General features: G+C 42.0%; 1 protein-coding gene across 1 annotated transcript in view; it reads right to left on the minus strand.

Moving 5' to 3' along the window:
* Nucleotides 1-20,652, minus strand: part of LOC138295319 (NACHT, LRR and PYD domains-containing protein 3-like) — a 237,530-nt gene extending 216,878 nt beyond the window's left edge. The window contains exon 1 of the mRNA XM_069233540.1: nt 18,936-20,652. Within this exon, the coding sequence (XP_069089641.1) occupies nt 18,936-20,614 (1,679 nt within the window). The 5' untranslated portion in view covers nt 20,615-20,652. The remainder of the gene's footprint in view (nt 1-18,935) is intronic.
* Between the last annotated feature and the right edge of the window lie 2,988 nt (nt 20,653-23,640).

Here is a 23,640-nt window from a genome sequence, read left to right on the forward strand (position 1 = left end):
TAACTCAATCTAGCAATTCTCGGAGTGTGTTCTTTGATAACTTCTCCACGAAGGATGTTCACTAACGGTTTATGATCAGTCGTGAGTGTAAGCCTTCTCCCCCAAATGTAGTTCTTGAATCACTCAACAGCCCAACAGCAAGCCAATAACTCTTTTTCTATCATGGAAAAAACTTTTTGGTTGACTCTCAAAGAACGTGACGCAAACCAGATAGTTTGTTCATGATTGTGTTTTTCTTCTTGGGATAACATTACCCCCAAACCATTGTTACTAGCATCTACAGAAATAGTGCAAGGTTCAATAGGATCAATTGGCGCTAAAATTCCTGCCTCACCTATGTCATTTTTAAGTGCTCTAAATTCTTCCTGTGATTTTGCATCCTACACAAATTCTTTATTTTTCTTGAGGAGTTCCCGTAAGTTTGCTGTTTTAGTAGAAAAATTCTTAATGAATTTTGAATAAAAGTCACATAAACCCAGAAAAGATGCAATATGGCCTTTTGTTTTTGGTTCAGGTGCACTAACAATCGATTCTACCAAACCTGGTCTTAGTTTAACCCCCATCTTTTGAGATAACATGACCTAAGTACTCTATGCTGAATTTAGCAAACTCAATTTCTTTTTACATTTGCTACTACACCATATTTTTTTAATCTTTGTAACACTTTATTCATTGCTTCATCATGGGTACGTTCATTCTCACCAGCGATCAGTATATCATCCTGAAAAGTTACAACACCTTCATTACCCTGAAGTATGTTTTCTAAAATCCTCTAAAAGACAGAAGCGTGGACGCCAACCCAAAAGGTATCCTATTGAATTGAAAAGAGCCAAAAGGTGACACAAAAGCTGTGTAATGCCTTGAAGTTTCATCTAACTCAACCTGATGATATGCCGAAGATAAGTCTATTTTGCTGAAAGCTACTTTTCCAGCAAAAGTAGATGTGATGTCATCAATACATGGTAAAGGATGTGAATTGACCCATATGACCTTGTTCAGACTACACAAATCAATGTAAACTCTTAATTGTCCAATCCTTTTTTCATGCGATGACCAATGGAGATAACCAAAATGATGGCTCTATAGGTTCTATAACTCCATCAACAACCATTTGTTTAAGAACACTCTCTAAATCCTGACGTACACTGAAGGGTACACTTCTCAATTTATGCTTTACTACCGCTGCACCATTTTGTACATTGATCGTTTGTTTGAAACCTGTGATCCTGCCCAAGTTATTACTGATGACCTTATTGAACTTTTGTAACCAAATATTCTTGGGGTGTTTGTCTTGAATTACCAGAGATTGATCATTTAACTCGTCAGTAACTAACAAAACGTGAACACTCCTTCCTGATCTTAATGTCATACCGAATAACCCCTGGTGATACCACCCGAATATATTCAAACCTTTTTTAGCTACATAAATTTTCCCAAGAATCACTTTGTTTTTATATTTCATACGTGCTTCAAAATAACCAATGAGGTCTATTTTTTTCCATCGTACAACACAGGGTTTCTGTCAGAGGGTAACAACGTTTTTTTCCTCCTATGTTTGTAATAGCAAATCTTCAGTAATTATGGTCATCCTTGCCCCAGAATCTATTAATAGGGGCAGTATCTTCCCATCAACCTCAATGTTTTTATAAGAGTCAATGCAATTATGTTCACCACATTAGACCACTAGTATTACATCTTTCTTTGGGTTCACCTCACTGCTAGAGATTTCATTTGGATCAAGTTCTTCAATCACATTTACTTTATCAGGTGTTTTACTACTTTGACAAACTTTGGCAAAAAGCCCTATTTTCCCACATATTCTGCACGTGACATTTCTAGCTGGACATGGGCTAGCTTTGTTACCATGTCTAGGATTACCACATTTGAAACATATGGGGGCATATTTATACTTTTTGATGCAAAACTGCACTAACGCAATTTTGCATCAAAAAGTTTAGCACCGGCTTGCACCATTCCTGAGCGCCAGCCGGGCACCATATTTATGGAGTGGCGCAAGCCAGTGCAAAGGGCGGGCTAGCATTAAAAAAAAGGATGTTAGTCGGGTGGGGGTGGCGGTATGGGAGAAGGGGGTTTTACACCAACAAATAAAGTTAGAATGCTTAGAGGCAAAAAAAATGCCTCTAACCAGCCTTGCATCATTTCTGACGCAAAACCATCCATACTACATGTCTTAGGAAAGACAGGAGACATGCTCACCACCCCAATGGCCAGCACAGGGGACCAGTGTCCCCTGGGCATGGCCATTGCACTCTGTGCCATGCAGGGGGCCCCAGGTTGAGCCCCTGATGGCACTTTGATAAAAATAAATACTTACCTATACTTACCCTACTTACCTGGGATGGTGTCCCCCATCCTACGGTCTCCCTCTGGTGTGGGTGGAGGTGTTCCTGGGGATTGAGGAGGGCACCTGTGGACCCCTTCCATGGTGTTTAACCATGGAAATGGGTCCACAGGCCCCCTACATCCTGGTCTGACCCAGGCGTTAAATAATAGTGCAAAGCAAGCTTTGCACCATTATTTAGCCCCTCCTCCCACCCATATGTAATTTTAGCACAGGGGATAAATATGGGGCTATGGGGTTAGCACTATGTTTTAGATGGGAACACCTACCTTACATCTCATTGACGCAAGGTAGGTTAATGCATCTAAAAAAGTATACAAACTCCAATATTCTGACGTTAGACATGTACCACACTCCACTGTGTAACACCATATATATATATATATATATATATATATATACATATATATATATATATACATAGATAGATAGATAGCTAGATAGATAGATAGATAGATAGATATAGATATAGATATATATGCATATCTAGACATGTAGAGTTGATACTTTTTGTTATTTCTTAGAGGAAGAGTTATCCAACCCCAGCTATCGGGATGGAGTACCCTGTTCCATAAATGCACAGCAAAAAACAAAGTACCAAAGCTCAATTTCTGTTGCAAATGCAGCATTTATTATATATACAACATGGCTGCAACCAGTCATCCTCATCCTAATGTGTTTTCGCTACATATAGGGTCATGTTCTGTGCTGCCACCACCCCTGCTGTCACCTGTCCTGTGTGGTCAGCTTGCTGCTCCTGACCCCCTCCCACCTTCCCTCTGTTGTCTGTCTATATTCCATTATAGTCTCACTGTTGCCCTCTATGGTGTGTTGTGCTTCCAGTGTCCATCCCGCTTGCCCTCCATAGTCAGCTTGCTGATCCAAACCTGAAACCTTACCCCCTCCCCCTGTTTTCCATTTGCAGGCCCCTATCCCCTCCCTCCTGCAGTCTATTGTGCTGCCACTGCCCCTCCTACCTGCCCGGTGAGGTAAACTTGTGGTCTCTTTACCCTCCTCCCTGACCTCTGCCTCCCCACAGTATTCTAATGAACAACTAGATTGCTAATATTCTGTATTTTTTACAAAAGTGTGGTACGCCTGACGTTATCTACATGTAATCAAAACTGTAAAGTATTTCCTTTAGAAATTATAAAAATGAGAGGGTCTTATTACCATAGAAATTATGGTTAGTGCACTAAAAAAATAAAATAAGGACACATGTACTGAGCTCTCTAATAGCGACAAAGCACTTTTAAATTATTTGTTATCTTCATTTTTTTATCCATTTGATCCCTTTATTATATGTTACACTCAGGGGAGAGAATGAGGCATTACAGCCAGAGCTGCAGACTTTGCAGCTGGGGAAGCAGGTTTGAGTTTCGGTGTCAGCTCGACATCCTGTGATTCTGTGCAAATCACTTAGGGCCTCATTACGAGTCTGACCGCCACATTACATCCCTGGTGGTCGGGCCTCTGGGGAACCGCCAGCTCCGTCTTGGGGTTGGTGGTGGTCCTAATCTGCCAGGGGACAACAACCTCATTCTCCGCCAGCCTTTTCATTGCAGTAACACCCCAGATGGCATGGGCAGTGCAGGGAAACCTCCGGCCAGCACTGTTGCAATGTTCACTGTCTACTTTGCAGACAGTGAACATTGCGAGGGTGCCGGTGCACCTTGCAGGCTACTGCATTGCCGCCGGCTTGATTAGGAGCCGGAGACAATGCTGTAGCCTGTTTCCTGCTAGGCCAGCTGGCAGAAACTCAGGTTTCCGCCCTCTGACCTAGCAGGAAAATTAATGATATCGTTGGGGAGGTCGTTGCATAGGCGGGGGCCACCCGGTCAGGAGTTTGGCTTTCCCGTCCACCAAAATCAAAATAGGGCCCTTAATCTTCCCATGCCTAAAGCCCAAAAGGAATCTGTCTTTGTGTAATGTAACTGATGCTCAAGGCTGTGCTATTTAAACCTGTAAAAAACACTTCTGTCATTGGGCAATACTTGGCTTACATTTGGGTGACATTTGTGCTACATTTAAGTTCTTTTTTCTCTGATGGGCATTTTGGGAGACCTATTTGTTATTAAGCTCCCGAATTTCCTCATTTACTGCAGTGTTCTCAGTCCTGTTTTCTACTTCGATTCTATCAAGGTGGCGGCCGGAGGTGCCAGACTTTTTTCATAAATTCAGAATGTTAGCACTCTAGTTGCTCCTTAGAACACTGTAGTAATGTACTGATCACCAGTCTGCTGCTGGTTTTGAAAGTGCATTTTTCAGTCTACATATCAGAATGTTTTGATGAAATAGAAGAGGAGGATATTTGAGGATTCATTTAAAACGTGTCCTATTTTTCCTTTCTACAGCACTACCCATAATTTATATGACATACTGAAACCCCTCATTTTGTTCCTTTCTAAATTAAATGTTTTAAGTTTTACCAGTTGTTTTGCTTTCACTTATCTTATGACCGAGTTGACAAAACTTCTCTGGAATGCACTTCTTAGTTTAAAGAAGACATTTATTATTACTTCACCACGAGGTTCCTGAGAGACGAGATTAGTAGGTTTGAAGCCCATGTTTAAAAGTAGTCACAGCAATGAAAGGAAAACATATCAAAGTACTTCTCAATTGCAATGTACACAGCAAATACATGTGATTATATTACAGCATAACTTCAAAGCAAGGAATAAAAGTCAAAATTCATCACCGTAGGGCCTATCACTCCTCTTCATCTTTCTTATGTATGCAAGTTGATGACTCCTGTTCAACTGCGAGAAAGAGATTTTCCACCCAAATGAGAGGTCAGGCAGCTGACGTCCGCTCCCGACTGAAGTCTTGGAAAATTCCCCCTCGCTGCTGCCCAGGGACACCCCTTATAATGAAAAAGCCTACTAACAGGCTCCTTCCTCTAATAGTCAAAACATGCTGGCTACTGTAGTTGGAAAAGAACAAGTGTTGGAGAGTGGCCAAGTCTCCAAACCTCGCTCCTTCCCAAAGCTGGGTCGAGAGAAAAACACCAAAATATACGCTCTCTTATCACGCTAGGGCTCAGTGAGAACAAAATACGAAAAACACAGCGTAGTCTACCATGTGGAAAAACACAGCTCATCTGCAATGTCTCAACTGCAATGTCGAACTCCACGATAAAGCCCATAGGCAGCTAAACTGAATACAAAATGTAATGTCTAATGCTACGTTAAAGCCAATAGGCAGCTAACCTAAATACCAAATGTAATGTCTAGTGCCACGTTAAAGCCAATAGGCAGCTAAACTGAATACAGAATGTAATGTCTAATGCCATATTAAAGCCAATAGGCAGCTAAACTGAATACAACATGTAATGTGCTGCTGGTGAACATTGAACAATAATATGCGCAGTGGTGAAACACAAAGTCGGTGGTCAAACACAATTAATGGCATAACACCAGTTTGATTCAATCAAGATGGCTTCTGGTATGCCACACTTTTGTCACAAGTAAGACTGTTAGAGCTCTAGTTATTCTTTAGAACACTCTGGGAGGCTGCAGTAGAACACAAGGGAATCAACTGAATGTTTGAAGTTCATGTTTTACTGTCAGATAGCTGAAAAAGATAGTGGGAAAATGCCTCTGACCAGACTAGCGCCATTTCCTGGCGAACAACCACCAAAAACATGACTCCTGTCTTAGGAAAGACAGGAGCCAGGCCCACCACCCCAATGGCCAGCACAAGGGACAAGTGTCCCCTGGGCACGGCCATTGTACCCTGTGCCATGCAGGGGGCCCCAATTTAGGGTTCCCGATGGCAAAAATAATTAAAAGAAAAATACTTACCTGGACTTATCTGGGATGGGATCCCCATCCTCTGGTGGCTCTCTGGTGGGGGTGGGAGTGTTTGTGGGGCTTGGGGAGGGCACCTGTGGACCCATTCCATGGTGTTTAACCATGGAAATGTGTCCACAGGTCCCCTAACGCCTGGTCTGACCTAGGCCTTAAATAATGGTGCTAAGCATGCTTAGCACCATTATTTAACCCCTCCGCCCACCTGTGCGTCATTTTAGCTCAGGGGGATAAATATGGGGCTATAAGGATAGCACTATTTTTTGGAGGAGAACTCCTACCTTGCATCTCATAGGTTCACTCATTCACAAAATGGTGCAAACTCCTATATTTTGACGTTAGATATGTCTAACATCAAAATATAAATATGGAGTTAAGTTTTCGCCGAATTTGTGTAAAACAATGACACAAATTCGGTGCAAACAGAGGATAAATATGCCCCTTAATTCTATCCTAAACAATTGAACGTTACTCCTCTCTACTCCATCAAACTCCACTGTACACCACTCCAGTCTGCACCACTAAACTCCACTCTATTATACTGTTCACTACTGTATTCTATTACACTTTCATGTATCTCACTTCACTTAATGCCCCCTACACTATACTGCTCCCAACTTTATAATTTTCCAGTGTACGCAACTCCACTTTACACTATTCCACTATATGCTACTGTCAGGAACTTATCAGAAATATTTTCCTCAGGAGCAGAATCACAGATAACTCCCAATGCCCAACTTCGAACTTTCCCAACTCAGAGATGAATGAATACCCCTGGGTCCGATCAGTTCAAAGGGGGGAAAGGGGATGGGATAAGAGAAGAGACGGCCAAGTCTTCCTGTTCTTGTAATCTTCTTCCTCATTAATCTTGCTGTTTTTCTTAGAAAGCTGAAATTAATGCAGATTCATGAATACTAGTCTTATATTCCTAATGTGATTAAACATAAATGTATATACATTTTAAAATGATAAATAACAATGAATCCTATAACATACTAAATATAGACTTGGCGATTGCCGCTCTTCTTTTCTTCTTGTTTAACAGTTCTTTCATCAGTTGTGTATCTATAAGTAAATTGTTTACAGCAACGTAAGTGTAATGCTTGGGTAGTCTAAAAACTCTTGTACATAAATCTCTTTTTATAACTACATATGGATTATTACTTGCATGACTGTTGATGTAATTAGCTCCATGTGGTGACTTAAAATAAAAGAATCCTAATATAATATATATATTTTAAATAGGTATGATTATGGGAACTCAAGAATCTGAGAACTAATGCGTCCCGATACTACAAGGTTCTTGCCCCTTTGAATGGAGAAAGCATTGTGGAAATGTGTGAAGGGGTGCATGACCCGCTCACTGTCAGTATGGAACATTGGATTTAACCAGGAATTTATATACCGAGGTGAGCAAGGATGAGAAGATGGATATTTGATCTCTCTTCGTTTATTCCTGTTTCAGCATCTGCAGAAAGACATTCACTGTGGCAGCAACAAGAAATAATTTCCCGAGGCTTGCAATTGTTATTTGACACTTAAGACTAAATTACTGATTTGCACGTAGCTCGGAATATTATGAGATGAATCCACTGGAACTATAATATTTGTGATCTATTTTGGAAAACTGTTGCTATTTAAGCATTACAATGATATCAAGATGTAATTCTGGTGCATTTTGGGATTTGAAGGAATGATTTAATTCACATGATTAGATGAGTTTAAAAAGCACTGGTTGACTATACAGTTCAATCTTCGCACCTGTGAACAAGGCTATATAGAGCTGAAACGCGTTAGGATGAGGATGACTGGTGACTGGTTGCAGCCTTTATTTTTTGCTGTGCCTCTGTGGAAAGGGGCACTGTATCCCTGAAGCTGAAACTGCCCTGGAATGGAGAAAGCTTTTGTGTGTATATATATATATATATATATCATGCTGCCTAGTGCCACACACACACATTTGCTTCATAGTGCAAGGCTGCCTGTGTGAGTCTAGCAAGGTACCCTTGCAGCACAAAATGCTATGCTTAAACTAACTTTACGTTTTTTTGTGCTTCGTATGTGTGCTGTACAGTTCATCACACAAGCAAAGTTAGAAAAGAAGAGAGAAACAACAGCATTTCCCCCTCAATAGTGCATATGTCAAAAGAGCTTTGTTTTCTGTTACAATATCCTGTCTAGTTTTTTTTAGTAGATAGTATTTTGCATCAAAAGCCCATCCCTTTGAAGAAAAGTTTTATGTTGGAAAGTACATTTTAAATTAACATCGTGCACCAATTTGATCACATTTGTGATGGAAACTCACTGCAAAATGTTAGTCCAGATACTCCTTAGACTCTGAAATGGAAGTCAGCAGACTGAGGCAATGAGGACTCTTTGAGGCCTAGGATACTTTTTCCACAAGGTCCTGCTGAATCGGTTTTGCTACTACAGGTAAGTTTTCAGAGGGCGAAACCCGAATCTTTAGCCCAGCAGCAACAAACCTTAGTTGGATCAGTTTGGCAGGTTTGTCCATGCCTTTCCGGAGGTCTTTAGGGCCAGACTGGTTTTAGGTTGCAGGTTTCTCAGGATGTAGTAGGAGAACACATTGACACAGCCCAGGGTTCCAGGACCTCAGTTCTAAGGAATGAAGACTAACTCTGGCAGAAGACAAAGTAGGGTCCACAGCAGGTCCAGTTGGAACTGGTCAGCAGGAATGTTGTAGGAAAGGTGTCTTGTAGGTTATTGTGACCCTTTAGCTTGAACGGGTCACACACAACCTTTTGGTCCTTGGAGTCACCTTCTTTGTCCTGCGTACAAGAGGGAGAGCAGGTCCTGTCCTTTAGGGCTCTTCTCAGGTTCAGTACGCTTCTGATGTTCCACAGGTCCACTAATATTCTGAGGAGGATACTGGATGCCTCATTTGTGCCAGGCATGAGCCTGTGGCAGGGGAGCCTCCTGGCTACTCCCTACTCAATGAGATAAAACTTTCCAGGGGTAACAATACCCACTTGTGCAGCATTTTCTGTGTGCCATCTGTCAAACAATCCACAGTGCCTCTCTCTGCCTAAATCTAAGATGGCAAAACCATTCTACGTTGCCTGCCCTAACATGTGTGCTCACCACAGAGGTGTGGCCAGAAAAATGAGCAACCCCTCCTCTTTGGTCACTTCAAACCAATTTTGGAGAAGCTCCCTCTCCATTATCATTGGAGCCTGGCTGACTGGTGGAACAAAAGAGGGGCCTGTGACAGGGAGGCCCCTTTGATGTTAAGTTTTTGGGCACAGCCAAAATGCTCATCCAGCCAGAAGAATTGAAACAGCTCCATATACCTTAGCCTTTCTCGCCTGCTCTGGGAGCAGTTTTCACACCTCACTCAAGGTTAAGAACCCACAGCTGCGGTTGGAGGCTAATGTAAAATATCATTATCCAGAGGCTTCATCAATAAATTGAGCTTTTAATAAATATTGCAAAATGGTCAATAAAAACATTTGTGGCTGTTTTCTAGATCGACATAACATCATTGAATTTAGTAATGCACCCCAGTGCTTTCCTTGCTACAGCGAAACCGGCAGTTGAGGAGTTGAGGCTTTTTCTTTTTAAGGGCATGTTAACATTACATTTCTACATGTCCTACTTTTAATTACAATGCATCCTGCCTTTTGAGTTGTAAGCCCTACTTAGGAGTGACTTATTATTTAAAAAGAAGGATTTCACCTGTCAAAGGCAGGTTAAATTGCAGTTCAAGAGCTGCTTTAGTCAAGTTACATTAGTAGGTCTGACGCCATGAAGCCATGTTTTAAACTATCACAGTAGCAGATGGCACAATAGGTACACTTGGGAAATTACATTTATAGGTCCTGGGTACACTTTGTACTATATACTAGGGCCATCTAGGTCAGTTAAATATGTAAATCAAGTGTACACCAAATTCATCATGCTGAAAGAGGGAGCACAGACACTTTATCACTGGTTAGCAGGGGAAACGTGCCTGTGGTAAAGTACATCCAGCCAGCAAAAATAGTTGGCACAAAAGCAGTCAGGAGTAACTTAGAGGCAATTTGTAAACTATGCATGCACCTCTTAAACTGTAAAAAACTGGAGATATGATTTTTTAAAGTTTAAAGTGCAAAATAGCACCAAAAAGAACAAGGCACCAACCACGAGTATCTGGTCATGCAAGACTGGGGCAAAGTCAGAACTTAAGGCCAAATGCAATACAGTGCCGTTTGGCTGCACAAAGTGGACCAGGCCTGGCCTCGACTTACCTTTAGACATAGATGAAATGTTGTAGAAAAATGTCTCAGAAGTGTCATAGTCGGGGAGCTGCTGTATGAACTCATGGTGAAGATTTTTACTTTCGGACTCAGTCTTTTTTTCAAAAGTCAAAGGTCTCCTGTTGGACAAAACTGCAGGCTGTACCTGATGAGATTTCCATGAGGCCAAATGCCCCGTCTACGAGGAGCTGTTGAACAGGATTTTGTGCTGTGGAGATGAACACTGCTGGAGGCTACTGCAAAGTCAGGCTGACCTGCAATACATCTCAGTCTGATCAGCTAGCACATTGGTCCCAGTCTCCTCTTGGTTCTCAGACCACTCTTAGACAAAACATTGGTCCCAGACACCTCTTGGTTCTCAGACCAGTGTTAGACTGAACATTTTCTAAGTCGAAAGTTTGATTTTTGGCTGGCTAGGCACATTGAGCAACACTTCCAAGGGTCCTGGATGAACACAACTTGGAGGATCAGGACTCATTCAGGTGGGTTCAAGGTACACTTTAAAAGTTACTGGAACCTTTTGTGTCCCTATAACTCAGAACAGGAGGCAGCAAAACTCTCTTGAATTCCTGGTTCAAGCACAGGCGCATGTCTCAAGCAGCAGAGTAGTCCTCTGGGGGCACAAAGCAGGCTTCAGGAAGCAGGGCAGTCCTCTTTGTGCAGAAGGGCAGTCCCTTGACATATACAGTAGGCCACAGGCAGCACAACAGTCCTCTGGGAGTCCTCTGCAGGTCCAGAAATAAAATGAAGAATGGGCCTGACGGTTCTGTCTTTATACCTGGTACCAGCTTCGAAGTGGAAGACACTTCCAGAGATTTCCTCTAACAGATGCTGTTGAAATTTCCTGCCTCCATGCCCTGACTCCGCTGAATCTAGGGATCACAAAAGGCTAGTGTGAAGTTCTTTGTATGTGTGCTGAGGAACCTGCTTTGAAGTGTAAGTGGGGCTGTGCACAGCTCCGCCCCCCATCCTGCTGGGGTGCCCCATCCTGTCAACACCAAGTCACCGTTTTGTGTAAATGTCTAGGAAGAATACAAAACGGTCAGCTGCCAACTAGTGTAACTGTCCTGGAGGACTACAAAAGGGCCAGCTGCCAACTACACCTAGTCACGTGACCCAAGATACAAGTTGCAGGCACCAAGTGGTTAGAACAAGAAAATGACAATCTACTAATCATGACTTAGAAATTCAACTTCACAAAAATTACAATTCTTTAGACACCAAACTTGACAACTCTCCCTGTTCCCAATTAAAAGTTATCCCGTATTAAATGTAATAAGGTAACCCAATGTTATCCTATAGAAAAGGTTGGCCTGAATGTGAGAGTTTTTCACTCCCAAGATACATACAAATTAAAAGTACATGTCTAGCATTATAATTGAAATGTTTAGGGCCTATCATATGGGAGACATATATGTACTAAAAAGGTAGCTTTAGCCTTGGCCAAAGGTGTATTTTGCCAAGTATAATTGGAAATTTAAAACTGCACACAGGCTGCAATGGGAGGCCAGAGACATGTTTCAAATGAATGCTTAAATGGGTGAAACAATAAGGGATGCAGGCTCGCTGGTAGCATTAAGGATAACAGCCCTGGCATATGGTCTATCGCTTTACTGAGAACATAGAACTAAATTAAAGATGTCAATCAGGTTTAGGCTAATATTAGGCCAATAAAAACAAATTCAGCAAAACAGGAGGGGAGAAAGCAAAAGGTTTCTGGGAAGACCACCATAAGGCTTACATATCTAACATGTGCCCACTCCAGCAGAAAGGAGGGAGAACTACCCAACATCCTGGGAGGTGGAAGAACCCAGAGAGACCATCAGCCTTGTAGTGGTCTGACCCAAGGTGGTGTTCCACCGTAATGTTCATTCTCTATAGGGAAATGGACCACTTCAGTAGTTTGAAATTTGCACCCCTCATTCGCATGAACCAGCTGAAGGGCCTGTGGTCTGTCTGAACTCGGAAATGAGTTCCAAACAGGTGTGGTCTCAGATTATTCAGTGCCCCGACCACAGCAAAGGCTACTCTCTCAATAGCATTCCCCCTCTGTTCCCTGGGAAGTAACCTCCTACTGATGAAAGCTGCAGGTTGGCCCAGGCCTTCCTCATTTAACTGCAATAGTACAACCCCTATCCCATACTCTCAAGCACCTGTCTGTGCTATAAATTCCTGAAAGATGTCATGGACCTTGAGTACAGGTGCTGTGCACATCACTTCTTTGAGAGTGCCACATGATTTCTGGCAGGCCTCTGTTCAGATCACCTTCTTGGGCTGCTTCTTAGATGTCAGCTCAGTTAATTGGGCAGCAATTGAGCCATAGCCATTAGCAATCCTCCTATTATATCCAGTGAGGCCCAGGAAGACCCTCATTTCTGTCTGAGCTATTGGGATCCAAGCCCAGAATAGTCTCAATCTTGGCTGGGAGGGGCTGCACCTTTCCCCGACCCTCCCAGTGTCCCATATACACCATAGATCCCGGCAATGTCACCTGTTGGCCTTGATAGTCAGGCCTTCCGGATGCAGGGCTTGAAGCACATCCTGAAGTGGTACTAGTGGTCTACCCAACTGCTGATGTGAACAGTAATGTCATGCAGGTAGGCAGCACAAAAGAACTCCTTTTCAGCCAGGACAATGTTTACCATCCTCAGGAAGGTGGCAGGGCCATTCTTTAATCCAGAGAGCATACCCCTCAATTGGAAGTGGTCCTCTGGTGTAGAGAATGCTAACCTCTTGTTTGCCCCCTCAGTCAGGCCAATATGCCAGGACCCTGCTGTAAGATCAAAAGTTCTCAGGAACTTGGCAGCTCCCAGCTGTCAATGAGCTCATCAGCTCAGAGGATGGGATAAGAATCAGTCTTGGCCACTGAGTTGCACACTTCAGACATCACTTCTTTGGGGAATTCCACTCAGGTAAAAATCCCCATCAGGGCCCTAACTACTGCAGGAGCAGTCACAGACCTCAGGGGTACGGCATCTGAGTATCTGTTAGCATGGTCCAAATGTACCCAAGACTGGTTTGGTATTCTATGGCTGCCCCTGAACCTGAGGTGGTGCCTCTCAGATATCAGCCTAAACTTAGCAAGTAATATAACCTTCATAGGAGCATCTGATCCTCCATCTTAAGTGCCGGAAAGGTATCCCTCCCCACCAGGGGACTTCTGAGAACCTGTGCATTCTAAGGGATATTTCACAGACAGAAAACTATGTATCTATCTCTTCCTCCAACACACAGCTGGGCACAAGGTCTTAGGGTATAAAGACCATCACCTCTCCATAAGGCACTGGATGAATGCTGCCACTGTTGTTGCTAGATCTTGCTGCGTGCTTGGCTTTCAGGTCCAGTTCTTTACTTTGCTCCCATGAGCCATCCTCTTCTCCTCCACAGCCAGCTTCTCCACAACCATTGCCAACTGGGCTAGCTGCAGTCAACGGCTGAGCCCAGCAAGGGTCTGGCTTTGTTTCCTTGCAGATGGGGCTGCCATGCTAAAAAATACTCTGATGGACTTGATGGGTAAGGACCTCTAGGGCAGTGTTCCCCAACCCCCGGGCCGCGGACCGGTGCCGGTCCGTGGATCAATCGGCACCGGGCCGCCCCACTGTGGCGGGCGGTAAATGTTTGATAAATTTTCCGTGGCCCGCTTGTCACACAATGGGACAAGCGGGCCACGGAAAAATTATCAAACATTTACCGATCCGCGGCGATAAAAAGGTTGGACAACACTGCTCTAGGGGATAAACTAACTACAAGTGAATTACTGTTCTGTCCATGTGAATTTAAAGTAGTGGGGTTTTCATTTATTTTTTATAGGTGTTTTTCTTTACAGTGATTATAATTTGGCAGTTAAACAGAAGCGCAGAGGAGTGCTGTGAAGTGTAAAACTACTGTGATAGTTAATTGTCTAATATTTGCTGATGTTTGAATAAAGGCAATCTAAAGTGTGTCACTTCATTGTTATGATACTCGAAACTGTTAATTCTGTCTAGCATTATTATGTGTATAATGGCATATACGTCACACTAGTGTGACTCTAATGACACATGCGTGCATTGGTCAATTTATGAGAATAACTTGATAAGGAATAACAATGGAATTTATTTTATGTTGTTCCTAATTGGTGTACTTTTAGGATGTTGCTATATGCAAGTGTATGTATTGCTACCTGTTTTGTACAGCAAATTATTTTAATATTTGTGTCCTACTAAAGTAATTAAGCGAAATTTGTATGTATATGTATTGATAGATTGAAACTGATTTTTGAGTAAGAAAGTATATTCTATCTCTAAAAAGGGTGAAACAAGAGTAGTGTATAAAGAGGTCAATCTTAAATAGTGTATCAGATTTGGTAGCACAAAGCATTAAGCAGACCAGGTGAGGTTCCATGAGGAACTGGGTTGTCTGAGAAAGTTTGAAACCACACTATATTAAAGCAGAATGCGGTACTGAACTTTTACAAAGTACACAATGCTCCGTTGGCTTTCCGAGGACAACAAAAAATGAAGTTGGATTGTTTGTGCAATGCTGTGGTTATTAAGCCCATTGAAGCCTCGGAATGGCTTAACCTTATTGTACTTGCCAAGAAGGTGAATGGCAGGATACAAATGTGTGTCAATGTGAGGGAGGGATCTGAAAAGTGGATTGCCATCCACTTTCCGAAATCAATGAAATGTTAATGAGTGTCATGAGTATAATTGAGGCAAAATGTTACATCTGGGGACCTATATGTCCAGCGCATACCACCAGCTACAGCTGCATGCTGAGCCCAAACACCTAACATAATTTATCACACCTGAAGGAGTGTTTCAATGTATATGCATGCCTTTCGGATTGGCATCAGCACACATTGTGTTCCAGAGGGTCATGCAGAGTGTGCTGAGTTGTCAACGTTTTATTCTTTCAAGATGACATATTGGTGTGAGGAAGTGACAAGAGAGACCATGATGCCAAGTTAGAGGAGGTATTGGTAAAGCTGGGCCAAGTAGGATAAATAATTGCTTAAGAAAGGTGCAAATTTGAGGCTAGTGAAGTGGGAAACATTGGACATACATTATCTTATGATGGTATTAAACCAAAGGAAAAATCAGTTGAGGCAATAGAAAAGGCACCTGCTGTACAGGACAGGGAGCAATCAAGGTCGTTTTTAGGATAGTCAGAGTACTATTTCAAATTTGTTACTAATTTTGCAGAGAAGGTATATGTTCTGTGAGCGTTGTTGAAGAAAGGAGTGTAATATTTATGGCCAATGAATGCTAAGAAACCTTTGAGGTCGTGAAAAAATCTAGCAGTGAGGCAATAATATCAAAACCTTTTCACTCTACTGGCAAAACCATAGTGGTCACTGATGCTACTGCATACCGTTTGGGTGCTGTATTAATGCAGGAGTGTGAAGGGCATGAAAGAGCTGTAGCATTTGTATCCTATACTTTACAAAGAGCTGAATCCATTTACTCAACAATTGAGAAAGACGCCCTGGCGTGTAGGTGGGGTGCACAATAATTTTTGTACACATGTTTGGGGAAATCAATTTGAATCACGGACGGACCACAAAATGTTCATATACTTATTATCCACCAAGGGTGCTGGGAGGGCCACACCTTGTATAGCTAAGTGGTTGTACAGATTACAGAAAATCACTTTTGCAAAGCGCTATGTGCCAGGTAGTAAAACTTAAGTGTAGATTGTTTGTCAAGGCTACCATTGAAGGAGAGTGAGAATGTTGAAGATGAGGAATGGGTGGTGGTAATAAATGAGACATGCAAGGGAACTATGTGGGAGAATGAATGGAAACAAAAGTTGAGTGAAGATCAATGCATGAAATTAATTACGGAAAATTGGCAGAGTAATTTGGGAGTAAATAAGGACGTGAGAGAAAAATTGAGTAGTTACTTACCTGTATGGAGTGAACTCTCTGTACTGAATGGAATTGTCAAGAGGAGAGACAGATTATTGGTTCCAGGGTATTTGCTTGACCGATTGTTGGAATTGTTGCATGAAGGAGATGGAGGAATATCTGCAATGAGTGGTAAAGCACGTATTGACTTTTGGTGGCTGGGAATGGATTGAGATGTTGATAGATTTGTGAGGGATTATGTACCGTGTACTTGCAGTGACAAGTCTCATGCAGTCTCCGAAAGCCCTATTGTCTCTACCGCTTTTCCCCAGTGAGCCCAGGAAATATTAGCCATTATTATCTGTGGGACGGTTTGATTGTTTAGGACAGAAAAATAGATATGCTTTAGTATTGCTAGATTATTTTTCTAAGTGGCAACAATCATGAGATATATCAAAGCTACCTATGTAGTCTCTTTATGTGAGGACATTTTCAGGAAGAAGGGTTGTCCAGAAACCTTGGTATCAGATAACGGAGAGCAATTTACATTAACAGAGTTCACAAACTTTTTAAGGATGGAAGGTATAAAACATTATCAAACAGCTAGATATCATGCCAGGGTAAATGGCTTAGTGGAGAGGTTTAACCATGTCTTGAGTAAATGTGTACTATTGGCATTATGCACAGGTTTGGAGTAGAAAAAGGAAATAAAAACTATGATGTGGGATTATAGAACTACACTACACTCAGTCATGAAAGAAACAACATCTTTCCTATTGAAATGAAGAGTAGCATGGATGGAGAGGACAGCTAAAGATAAAGTAGATTCTGAGTTATTGGAAAAGAAGGTCAATAATTATCAAGCCCAATATGTGCAAAAGCATAATTCAGGGTGATAAAGTCACAGGACTTCAAGAAAGGAGAGTGGGTTAGAATATATATGGAAGGTCATAAAAAGGGTTATTCCAAGTGCTCATACCCTTAACAAATCAGTGATGTTAAAGGATATACATTTTTGTTAAAGGGAAAATGGTGGAATATGAGGAAGTTGGTCAAGTGTCATGCTGATGAATCTGAGAAATGGAAGGGGGACAGTTTAACTAATAGTGGACATCTATTGAATTCTAATCTTGATGTTACCAGAAATGTTTCTCCACAGTTCAGGAGACCTACAAAACATCTGAAAGATTATGTATGCACCTAATAATAATATATGATTTTGCGTTATTTCATTAACATGCATCGATATCAATCTAGAAAATTAGTATTCATTTGACTAATTATCATTCTTTTTGGTTGTTTCCATTCTGTTCATGTACATTGAGGATGCTCATTGTTACTAGTTTATTATGTATGGTTATCCATTTCCAGTTATCTTATTGTTTCTTTTTGAAAATAAGGCAGATATGTTGTAATATGTGAGTACTATTGATGTCGCTTGATGATTGTTGCCATGTGACTCAATATAGAACTATGCAAATTCTGGAATGTTGCTTAGAGCAGCTGGTCCTGCCACGGGTTGCATCTCATGTACAAAGCTCAATAAAATCTTGTCTTCTCATCACCTGTAAGGAGTCTAACTTCTGAAAACTAACCATTCATTATGTGACAAAATGAATCCCCTCATTTTGTTAATTTCTACATGAAATGTAAGTAGTTTTACAGCTAATATTCCATCAAGATGGTGTTCAGATGTACTACACTTTTGTCATAAATTAAGGGTATTAGTACTCTAGTTGGAGTACTGTGATGAAGCTACAATAGAACACAGAGGAGTCAACTGACAGGCTGCTGCTGCTGCTGTAAGTATGTTATACTCAGTATGTGAGACTTTATTCTCACATCCCTAAGGACGATAGGGTGAACTTATGGAAAATGTCACCTCATTTTAGCTTTAGAGTACCTTCCATAACCTTTGTGGGAGACTATATTATATAAATATAATAGTTTTAATGAGTTTTAAACTTTTGGCATTTCTCTTTTACTTATGTTTATAATTATTTGTGTTATATATTTTGTAAAAATCAATTCAAAGTTATTGCCCTACATCAGGTCATTACAGTCTGATACCTCACCTCCCGACAAATATGATCCTTATGCAAAATGAGGGTTCATAGTGATAAGTTCAATTAAAAAGTCAAAGCCTGACAGCATACGGTTTTTAGCACCTGTTTGCCTAACACCACCCGATAACCAAATAATCACACATGATACTTCTGCCTACTACCAAACCTATACTGCATACAGTATAGCATTATAGCCTGCCAATGAGGGCTATACAGACTATTAAAGGCCCGCTCCAGCGTAAAAGGCTTCAGCCGAAGACAAGGCCCTTTAACAAGGGAGCAGGACTTTAATGCTTAGCCCACCTAAGGAGGGCTATAAGGCTATTAGAACATTGTGCCACTAGAGGGGAGAATGTTCTAATAATTAAAACAAAGGCCTGGTGGACTCCAGGAGATTTAAATCCCCTCGAGCTCTGGGAGGCCTTTGTTTACAGCAACAGCTGTGAACAAAAACATTGGAATGTTGAAGCTCTGGTGCTTATACCAGCCATTAGAAGCCTGGAACACTCCAATGTCTTCAATGGAGCTCCCAAGTTTCCAATGTTCTAATAATAGTTAGTGTCAGCTCAGACAAACTCGGCATTCCATAGAGGGAAACACTGAAAGACTTACTCAAGACTGGAACATTTGATTAGACCTGGTAAAAGTTCTCTGAGGTCTTCTGGCTTCATTGTGTAGAAGGACATAACAAACCTCAGAACTCCAGGGGAATTCTTTAGACAGAATGTCAGGGCTCTGAAATCCATGGCAGTCATATCTCCCTCCAGTATTAAGTTCTTCAACTCTATGTCTTCCAGGTACTCCAGTGCACCTCTCACAAACTCCTCATCTTGAGTCTCAAACAAGCACTGAAGCAGATCGAGATGCTGATCGACAATCTTTCTGCCCCTCTCTTTGACTGTGTCTCGAACCCACTGTTGTAAAGCTGGTTTTACGTTTGGTAAAATCTTCCATTTCAACTTCTCCTTCATGTGGCACAGTCGCTCCTGGTTAAGGAGGCCAAAGAGAAAGCGCACAGTCAACATCAAGTGACTTTGTTTCTGTTTCATATAGGCTTCCATTAAATCTATCACATTCTGCGGAGGATGACCAGCATCTTTGGCAGCTTCATCATCTTCTCCAAGGACATAGAAGACTGCTGCAAAAAACTCTTGGAAGCTGAGGTGAACAAAGCTGTAATATATCTCACACTCTGTATCTTTTCGAAAAATGTCATTCTTTAAAAAAAGAGACATGACTTCAGTTATGTCAAGGCCATGTTTAATTAGGTCACTTTCCTCAAACAGAATTTTCTGCTCCCATACTCCTTCCTTTGCTAAGCAGCACAGCTTCTTCAGATTGCTGTTAATACCAACTTGCTCAGAATGACTGTCCTGTTGCTTTAATAAATTGGAGAGAAAAGACATATAGACTAATGTAATTGTTCTTAAAGCATACACAATACTTTCCTTGTTCTCAATGTGTGGTTTTGTGACAGTACAGACAATCCAGCATATGATGGGGATGTAACACATAGTAAAGAGGATGTCATGCTCTGCTACTGCATTGAAGGCCTCTGTCCCTTCCATTTCATTTGCAAAGAACTTTAAGAAATATTCCTTCCTGTCCTCTTTGGAAAATCCAAGAATTTCTGCAAAGCGTGGAAACTTCACAAGTGCACCTAGGGTTTCTAAAGCAGTCGGTCTTGTGGTAATTATTAGGAATGACTTGGGAAGAACTGTTTTACTTATTAAACGAATTAATATGCCATCCATGGGCATCATCCCACAGCAGGAACCACTCACTGCTGGTCCACTGGCCAGCTTAAGCTCATCAAAACCATCAACCACAAAGAGCACCTTTTCAGGATTGGCCAACATGCTGCTAATTGACAAAGTAATTCCAGGATTGCAGTGTGAGAGGAGGTCCTCTATAGAAAGCTGCAGAGGGAGGTGTCTAAGTGTTCTGCAGGGTATGTAAAACAGAAATTCAAATTTGTCCTGGAAGAGTTTTCTAGATGCCCAATCGAGCATGATCATACGAACGGTCATCGTCTTGCCGATCCCAGCCACTCCCTGGATCACCACAGTTCTAGGGATGTGTCCATCCTCATCGGGGTGAAACAGTGCTTCCAAATTGGTGAAGGCACATGCAGCTCGTTGGTTTAGGAGCTCCAGATGTTTCTCGCCGGAGAGCATTATTTCATGCTTCCGCTCTTCCTGGTCACAATGTCTCTTCATAATTAGCAACTGCGTGTACCTTTTCCTGAAATTTACATATTCTCCCATTCGACTGTTTTTCTCCTCCATCATACGAAATGTTTCTATTATGTGTTCAATATATATTTCCCTGTGATCTGAAAATAGAGGTACCATGAAAAATACTAAGTTAAAGAAAAGCACATCTAAAATGTGTATATAGGTTAAATATACAGAGGTGTGTCTCATTTTTGCACTAAACAATGATGCCACTTTTCACATATATGCAATGTACAATCTAGTATTCAATTTTTGAAGAGCGTGGAAGATTTATTCAAACATCGACAATGACAATGCTATTATTAAATGTTAAAAAAGTATTTCATTTTATCATTTGTAACAAAAATAATTGTTTTGCATGGAAGACAATTACAGTTTACCAGACCATTTACAAGTGTTTTAACTCCCTGTCTACTAATGTGTTTTATCAACAATGAATGGATGGATGGAAGGATGCATGGATGGATGGATGTGAGAATGAGTGAATGGACGGATGGATGAATTGATGGACGTGTCCAAGGATGGATGAATGCTCCCATCATTGCAACGATCACCCAAGCTGCTCATTCCACTTCAACACCTTGACATTTGGAACGTTTCCCAATCTACACATATTCTGACCCACTAATCCATTGTGTTTACAGCAAATGATCACTCAGCAGGATGTATGCCTTTCCATCTCATGGCAGTGAGTCTTTGCCATAGTAAACATCTTGAAAGTAAGCAACATTTGGGGGTGTTAGAAGGAGGTTTTGTCCACCTGCATTGGTGGCTGAAGACCAAAGCACCCACAAGTTTCTGGGTGTACAGCATCATTTGCAGGTAGATTACCAACTTGAAAAAGGTCAGACATTCACTCTTGATAAGGGGAGGAGCAAATAAGTCTTACATCTAGAGAGGGAGGGGAATGTCCCCAAATTTGGAAGGATGCAGGGGAAGGATACCATTATGGTAATGTACAAGGAGTTACGAAGTCTGTCTGAGAGGAATTTGCCTCTTCTAGTGGACTTTCAGATTCAGTTTGGTGCTAGTGTCTGTGTTCGAGTCCTTAATTTTTCTGCCATAGATTAGTGTTGTATGGTTGTTTCTACCAAATGGAGTGCAGTTTTGCAACACTTTCTGCCAAGACCAGGAAGAAGTCCCAGCCAAGACAATTATGTGACTAACATGGACTTCACCACATCTGTCTTCTACTTGTCATCAGCATGGAGATTGCATTATCACAAGATGATCATTTTATGAAATTGAAGGCTAGCCACTAAATTGAGGCTTCAGTAAAGCTGCCAGCATTGTAAACTGTGCATTATAATAAGATGGCGGAGAATTCAGACTGGTATTACAGTGGTAATCGATCATCATGCTTGCTCATCAAGTTATTTGGGAACTTTCAAGAATCAATAGCTATGTTTCTATCAGGAGAGTTCCCAGATTGTGTTAATCAACTGGGGTGTGTACCTCAACAGACTGTTTTGTTAGTGTACTTATGCACTTTTTTTCTATCCCATGCACCTCAATGGTTTTCCGTGAAGGCAGACTTCAAGAAGGACTTTAGATTGCTTGGATGTTTGACTGCAGGTCAACTAGACATTTTAGTAGACAGTTCTGTCCTTAAATTGGTACTAATGGGTGCTGTTTGTATTGTGGTTGGGTGATTGGGTTGGTTGGGGGAAAGCAGTTCAAGGTATTTTCACTCTGGTGACAGCTTGCTCTGCTGCCAAAAAATAATGGGCCATATTTATACTTTTCGACGCACAACTGCGCCAACGCAGTTGTGCTTCAAAAAATCCAACGCCGGCTAACGCCATTCTGAAGCGCCATGCGGGCGCCGTATTTATTCAATGACGTTAGCCGGCGTTAGCCGGCGTTAGCCGGCGGAGCTGCCTGGTGTGCGTTAAAAAAAATGACGTACACCAGGCAGCACCGGCGTAGGGGAATATGGAGCTTGGGCGCCAAAAAATGGGGCAAGTCAGGCTGAGGCAAAATTTTCACCTCAACCCGATTTGCGCCATTTTTTTTTACTCCCAACCCCCATTTAAATGACTCCTGTCTTAGCAAAGACAGGAGTCATGCCCCCTTGCCCAATGGCCATGCCCAGGGGACATCTGTCCCCTGGGCATGGTCATTGGGCATAGTGGCATGTAGGGGGGCACAAATCAGGCCCTCCTATGCCACATAAAAAATAAAAAAAAATACTTACCTTATTTTCCCTGGGATGGGTCCCTCCATCCTTAGGCGTCCTCCTGGGGTGGGCAAGGGTGACAGGAGGGGTCCCTGGGGGCATGGGAGGGCACCTCTGGGCTCCTTCCGAGCCCACAGGTCCCTTAACGCCTGCCCTGACCAGGCGCTAAAAAACGACGCAAAAGCGGCTGGACGTAATTTTTTTTGACCCGCCCACTCCCGGGCGTCATTTTTGCCCGGGAGTGTAAATACGGCGCACATGCCTCGGAGTCACTTTTTTAGACGGGAACGCCTACCTTGCATATCATTAACGCAAAGTAGGTGTCCACGCTAAAAAATTACGCAAACTCCATGGACTTTGGCGCTAGACGCGTCTAACGCCAGAGTATAAATATGGAGTTCGTTTTGCGTCGAATTTGCGTTAAAAAAAACGACACAAATCCGGCGCAAACGGAGTATAAATATGCCCCAATGTCTCTGTGAGATGCTTTCTTGCTGAGCATTGGATCTTCATAATGTTATTTGTCCCTCTTGCTGTGCTGTCTCTGTAACCTGTACAGTAATTACCCACTCACTGTGTGGCTGGGTGGTTGCTAGCTCTATTCTCAAAGCTGAGTCCTTGCAATACAACTGTTTCAGTCTGTTTTTATTCAGCCTCTCTGCTTCTCTCTGTGAAGAGAATACAGTGCAGATGGTGAATGATTAATGTTGTTGATGTGTAGTCTACAGATCTCATATTTGCAAATGTTTTTTGGATCCGGATGGTTCCTGTTTAGAAAGTACTAACAAAGTCTTAAACAGGGGGTTGAGGCTGGGGATATAGCTAGCATTAGTCCTCTCAGCACTGTGAAATTGTTAAGGACTGTGAGATGTTTCTTTGAGCAGTAAGATCTACTCGCTGT

The sequence above is a fragment of the Pleurodeles waltl genome, chromosome 5, assembly GCF_031143425.1.
Source record: "Pleurodeles waltl isolate 20211129_DDA chromosome 5, aPleWal1.hap1.20221129, whole genome shotgun sequence".
Taxonomy (NCBI): Eukaryota; Metazoa; Chordata; class Amphibia; order Caudata; family Salamandridae; genus Pleurodeles; species Pleurodeles waltl.